The sequence below is a fragment of the Topomyia yanbarensis genome, chromosome 1 (genome assembly GCF_030247195.1).
Source record: "Topomyia yanbarensis strain Yona2022 chromosome 1, ASM3024719v1, whole genome shotgun sequence".
In the NCBI taxonomy this organism is placed as follows: domain Eukaryota; kingdom Metazoa; phylum Arthropoda; class Insecta; order Diptera; family Culicidae; genus Topomyia; species Topomyia yanbarensis.
In genome coordinates, this window is record NC_080670.1 from 39,833,520 (window position 1) to 39,840,429 (window position 6,910).

General features: G+C 40.4%; 1 protein-coding gene across 2 annotated transcripts; it reads left to right on the top strand.

Moving 5' to 3' along the window:
- The first annotated feature begins 1,749 nt into the window (after positions 1–1,749).
- Positions 1,750–5,313, top strand: LOC131677406 (ecdysteroid-phosphate phosphatase). 2 transcript variants are annotated; one of them, XM_058957211.1, is made up of 8 exons: positions 1,750–2,088; positions 2,147–2,583; positions 2,729–2,827; positions 3,101–3,273; positions 3,337–3,682; positions 3,765–4,104; positions 4,162–4,568; positions 4,625–5,313. In XM_058957211.1, the coding sequence occupies exons 1-8, from the start codon at positions 1,982–1,984 to the stop codon at positions 4,861–4,863; spliced, it is 2,148 nt and encodes a 715-aa protein (XP_058813194.1). In that variant the 5' UTR covers positions 1,750–1,981; the 3' UTR covers positions 4,864–5,313. The 2 variants fall into 2 exon arrangements, with proteins under 2 accessions (XP_058813194.1, XP_058813195.1); XM_058957212.1 differs by lacking the exon at positions 2,729–2,827.
- The last annotated feature ends 1,597 nt before the right edge of the window (positions 5,314–6,910 follow it).

A 6,910-nucleotide genomic window follows, 5' to 3' on the forward strand; every position in this document is an offset into this window, starting at 1 on the left:
ACACGGTAAAAAAAAACTTTACCCATTTTATGTATTCAAATTGCCCATTTTCGAAAGTTATTCGAGCTGTCAAAAAATGGGTATTTTTTTTGTTTCTAACAATGAGTACTTTTTATCCATTTCACAACTACTCGATGAGGTAATGTCAATGGGTATATTGATCTTGATAATGGGTGAAAAATCCTTAAGCATTATTTCAAGCGAGTTAACCTGCAAACTAAGGATCGTAGTGGAACCTGCAAATTATCGCCCTGCATCGGAGTCCGTGGCGGAAACGGAACATTTCGGTAATGCTCCGAAAACAACGTCTGTTTAGACTACTGAGGATGTTGAAAATATGCGCCAGTTCGGCATTTTTAGAGCAGCTAAAAGATCCAACCATCAAAATTATATCCAGTTGGCGGTTTTATTTTGTTAAGTAGTTTTAGAATAGGGTTTCTATCTAGATTCCTATACTTTTATAAGGAAACAATACTGTGAAATGGATGTTATTTTGTTTTTTAAATTCAGAAATAATTCTATTGACAGTATTTTTCATTATGGCGCGAATTTCATGAATGGGTATTTTTAACGCATTTTGTTGTAACAGTTCTGCGAAAAATAATGGGTGAAACATACCCAGATTGACGTACAAGGTCTGTACTCATTTATGGGTACAAACGCTTTACCCATTTAATGGGTTATTCCACTTTTATTGAAAATGCGTAGTTTTCTACGCATTCCCAGTAAAGTTCAGCCGGAACTGAACTGGAATTCCGGCTGGTTCCAGTTCGTATTCCGGCTCCAGTGACACAACCGATTCTAACTAGAATCGGTTGTGTCACTGGAGCCGGAATGCGAACTGGAACCAGCCGGAATTCCAGTTCATTTCCGGCTGAGCTTAACTGGGTTAATGGGTACTTCTCGACAAACATATGATTACGGCCTAAAAGCCAACTGTCAAAATCCACTTTGAATGGAAATTCCAGACGTTACTAGTCAAACACAGTTCACAACAGTTTATGAAAGAGAAAACTTTTCTCTTTCATTTACTACCAACATCTGTGATTGGCGTGTAACGGTTTGTCCGGATTTTCTATTCAAAGTGGATTTTGACAGTTGGCTTTTAGGCCGTAATCATATGTTTGTCGAGACTTGATTTTATCAGTGTAGGTTTGTTCCAGTACACGGAAATCACTACGGAGTAAACACGAGCAAAAATACTTGCTTCTTTTTACTCCGGCTTACTAACAGAAAAAGAAAAAAAGAAGAGAGTACAGGAACGATTTTCCAGTTTCTCCTGTTACTGGAACAAACCTTCTATTTCCCTTTGATTATTGGTGTGTTATGCCCTAGAGTTTGGTTTTATTTCGATTGTGAACTACTGCGACAATAAACCTTTGTATTACCGTTAAATAAGAAATTACAGGTATTATTTCTTGTGAAAAACAAAACATTCTTGCACTGAAACAACCGTTTAGGTTTTGTTTCATGATGAAAATAAACCAAACTCCATTGACATGACATTACATTTGCGCCAGCATTTGCGTGGTTGTGAATAAGCTGTCAAAAATCTTAATAGTGCAATAAGAAATCCCCTGGTTGCTACTTGTCTAGATAAATTTCAAAATCATTGATCAAAAAGGTACACCGAGCTGAAGGCATGAATCAAAACAAAAAACTAACACTACAATCCGTCGTTGTATATAACACATGAAACGGATGACGGATTATATACATACATTCTGTATGCGTGTCAAACGTCAAAAACAAAAATAAGCTGCCTCGCACACAGAGCAGACAGTCCGTTCAATTATTATTGATACGCAATATTGAACTTTTCCAGCTTCGATTTACATTAAAATCAAGTTTTCAAACTTCACTAAACGCTAAAAGTGATAACGCACAAAGTGAAAATCGTTTTGTTCCACCAATGTGACGAGTTTGTTGCTCCCGAACTTCACCCAGACCGTCAGTGTCACTGATTTGCGTCTGAACGGAAATGGCGGCTCTGCCTCCGCGTAAAAATCCTACGCCAACCAAAATATCGAAGCAGCATCTCACTCCGCTGCAGATATTGCTTCAGATGGGTTTTCCCAAACACCGAGCGTAATTGTGCTGTCATGGCCATGTCGGCTAGTTAACTATCGACTTTTTTTTCTTTTAGTGAGAAGGCCTTAGCGGCAACCGGAAATCGCGGTGTACAGTTAGCGTCTGATTGGCTGTTGGCACACGTCAACGATCCTTCACTGGACGAGTGCTCACCACGGGAATACATTCTGTATGCATGCCCTACAGGACCGTTTCTTCAGCAACTGGAGAGTTTTTGGGCACAAACACGGGAATTATGTGGTTGGAATGGAGCCCACAACTTCACGCCCCATGTAACGCTTGTGTCTTTCTTCAAGGCACCGGACGAATGTGCCCCTCAACTTTCTAAGGCTTTAAAGGAGCTAATGACATTACCTGGTGCGCATATAAACCGACCGATTGCGCTAGAGCTGTACACCAGTCCAAATTTTATGGGTTTCTTCGTAGTTGAAGATGATGCCAACTATCTTAAACGGTTGGCGCTTCAATACGTTAAAGAAGTATCCCATTCGAGTAAGTCGATCTTTATTCATAATTTGTATAAAACAATCACAATCGTAACCTTAGACTAATCCTTAGATCCAAACGGGGTTCACATAATCTATAGCTATTTTGCATATCATCTCTTTTTCTATCCTTTTCCGTATCATTCTCTCAGTAATCAGCGACACCTATGAACAGTTAGACGCGCTAGTTACCTGTTTCCCATGGTGCGGGGGAGTAACATCAGCCCGTTGTATACCACGTAGCAGCAGATGTAAGCATATATACTACAGTTTGCCCGGAAGCACGTTCAGATCGCCGGTGACGGAACAAAATCCGAATTTCTATGATTTAGCCTCTACTACCGCTTACCTACTGTGTAGCAAATTAGTGACTTCCATTATGTTAGTATGGTATATTTTACGTTTCCATAATTAGTAGCGTAATAGTAGTTTCTTTCCAATTGGTGCTTGTTTTGGTTTATCCTTTCATATGTGCAAATTTTCTCGTTCTGAACCTGTTACACATTGTGTCTTGTACATTTTAGCAATTTCACTTGAACCACATGTGAAATCTTTGCATCTGACACTCGCATACCAGTTTCCGCCGAACCAGTACAACGCATTGAAGCAGCTGGTGGAAAACTTCGATACTTCGTTTACCAGTGCCAATTGGGAGCTGCGGTTATATTCGCGTGATTCTCGATTAGCCACCAAGCAGGTGAGTCGTTATGATACATTTGGCGTTTCCTAAAAGCATTTTTTAATTACTATTGGACATCAGGTTCACAAAATTCTATATCCTCATACCCCTCGAGAACCGGACGAGTTGGAGTTACGCATCGGAGACTACATCTACCTGAGCCCGGAGGCTATCCAGAGCTCGAGCGATGGGTGGGTGGAAGGAATATCCTGGCTTACCGGTACCAACGGCTATCTACCGGAAAATTATACCGAACGAACGGCGGAGTCCGACGCATGGACAATGCACCGTACCGTGCCGTTGTGTGACGTTTCACCGGATATGGATCCTGGATCGGATACGGTCGATGGGCTACGGTTTGATCAACAAACCGTATCGGTCGGAGGAACGCCATTAGACGAACATGATATTGAATCACAAGAAACCGGTACGTAAATAATTGGCGATTCATCGGAATCTCCGGCACTTTGATGGTTATTCAAATAACATCATTCATCTACAACTTGCAGTATCAGTTGGAAAAGGCGAAATACAGCAGCACGACGAAACCCAGCCAGACGGAGGAGCTGCTCAGAACAAAGATGACTCCGTAGCAGCGGAAAATCTGTATGAGCTAATGAAGAAGCGGACTTCGATGTCGTTCATTTCGGCAGGAAGTAATTCGTATGATGGCAATGAAACTGAAGAAACTCGACCCAGCCAGGAAGATGCAACGGGACGACGAATTTACGTACTGCGCCACGGCGAGCGAATCGATTTCACCTTTGGGACATGGATTCCTTATTGTTTCGATGAATCCGGAAATTACATTAGAAAGGACCTAAATATGCCAAAGTCATTACCTCAGAGGTAAGTTTTTTTACCATTTGCATGAAGAGATTCTAACTTTAACCATTCTTACAAAAGGAAAAGTTGCCTATGGCAACGAGATTCCCCACTAACTAACATGGGTCGATACCAAGGTCGTCTAACCGGTGAGGCCATGAAAGATGCTGGGGTGCGGATCGACCACGTGTACAGTTCACCTTCGTTCCGTTGTATTCAAACTACCACTGCTATCCTAGAAGGGCTTGGGTTGAAAGAGAGCCATCCGATTCATGTGGAACCTGGGTTGTTCGAGTGGTTAGCGTGGTACCAAGATGGCGTACCGGAGTGGATGTCAAATGAGGAACTTATTGCAGCTGACTACAATGTGGTGATGGACTATGGATCACTCTCTAAAATCGAGGATCTAAAGGAGCAACTTCAGGAGAACCTGGAAGAATTTTACCAGCGAAACTCCGCTGTCACGGAACATTTAATCCAAAATACAAGTACGTAGGCTAAGTTTTAGAGAAATATTTTAAATAATAATAATCAATTTTCATAGGTGGTAACATTCTGCTGGTCGGTCACGCAACCACTTTGGACACTTGCACCCGTCACATCGTGGGCGAGAAGCTACGCTCGACGAACGATATGAGCAGGATTATGCAAAAAGTTCCTTATTGCAGTATGGCTGTGATCGAGTCGGAAGACGGCGCCGATGGTTGGAAATTGGTAGAGCCTCCGTGTGATCCCATCACCCACACCAACAACCATCGGTTCGATTGGAAAATTTTACTTTGAAGCGAGCCGAAATCTACACACTTTGCTGCGCTGCTGACAGCTAGCCATTCAGCAGAATGGTAACAAGGGAAAACAGTATATTGTTAGACTTGCTGCTTTTAACCTTTTCAGTGGCTGATCTAGGAAAGATTTTTTGTCGAATGGTCCATGATACTGAAACCGCCGTTAACGTAGTTATATTATACAATTATTTATCTAATTATAATAAATGAATACTCGTAAATGACATATACATAATATAAAGAAAAGCTTCAAAATGTACCTTTATTACATTTGGGCATATTTTGCAACATCACCGCTTAGTATCTTGAACACTATCGCTAGCAATACCAGAACAATAAATTAATTAAATTTGGCTACAAATATGAAAACTCCTAAAGACACACTAACATGTAATCAGGATTTAAATTCGTTTCAATCGCCGGTAACAATAAACCATTTGAGCGTGAATTGTTTTGTTCGAATTAATTAGTTGAGAAAAAATCATCTTTAAATTGTCATTGTGAAGAAGTCACTAACCCGAATGTACATTTGATCAATAATTAATCGTATAGGTACTACTAGAAATGCTTTGTTCGCGTTGAAACATAACGAACGAAAGCAAAATTGGGCATTTTTTTCTGGAATCATTAAAGGTACTTGTCAAAGACACTTGATAATTCAGCTGACCGCAGTCTGCAGCTATTATTTGATAGATGTCGCTACCAGTACCAAATCCATCTATCAATAATGTAAGGTATCGAAACACAATGCGCAGAACTTGCGGCTCCCAAATTGCAACAGAATAAACAATCTATTTTTGAACATTGGCTACCAAACCCGTAAATTGATTTCAAATAAAACTATAACGCAAAATAGTAACCTCCAGTTGATCGAATCAGAACCCAAGTATTACACCAATTGAAATTGCAAATAAAGGCAACACAAGCCCTACGTGACGCCCTAAATCGAATCGGAATAGTTTACATGTAGTACCTTTAATTTCTTTGTTTCAAAGTACATACACTTGATAAGATAACGATTAACACCTACTGCGCGGGTGATCGAGAACCGTCACGCCTTGCGGAAATGGTTTACCACCTTCATGTGTGTTAGAATGTAGCCAGCACCGGCATTGAGTATGCATATTGAGCACCACTCACCGACACTGATACAATGCACTCATTCGCTCTATCGCCGGAACTGCGACACTGCAAATTACTAGAAAAAACAAAGCACTATCACTTTCGATAAGGCAGACATGTGATCGGCAACAGCCACATAATCAGCAACCAACCAGAGCGACAACAACAAAACCATTTTATAAATGGTTTGTCGATCTTATCAATCACCATTTACACCGCCAGATAGGGTTTTTTAATCTAAGGAGAAAGTGCATTGTCATGTCGCATGGTTGCGGGGAATGAGCTCATCTTGTGCCTTGAACCGAATAAGTCCTTGTTGCTAAAAGTGTTTACTTAATTAACTGGATATATTTCAAAAGGAAAAAAAGTTTTAGCTTAAAACATATCAAAGCGCGGCAATTCGCTGTGAACTGTTTTCTCGCAATTTAGAATCAGTTTTAGCTGCAACACACTTCCTTGCCTTTGATTGTTTAAGTCTGACAGGAAAGATCTATATATTGTCCATGGGGCGTATATAAAAAAAAACAGTTAAGTCTCGATACGAGAGGTACCAACAAGGCCATCCTTTATTCAGCCCCTGTAGCAGTTCCATTTGAAAATCTGTCGGTTTTATGACTCACTCGATGCTTGGAAACTTGAGAAAAAACACCGAAAATCCAACTACCATGTTTTTACTGTGAAACCAGTTGATGCTAGGTGTTTGAATGCAACGAACGGATATTCAGTAGACTCCATATCAAGACGGATACAATAAGAAGGAAATTCTTAGAAGCTGTGACTTAGTTGGTGGGTTGTTGTTTACGATGCATAATATTAAAATTGAAATACCAGTCCAAATGCCGTCACGACATTCTTTTTGCACAAGCGAGATCCTTTATGATCTGCTGCTGTTAAAAGATTTTACACATTTTTCGTGGTATTTG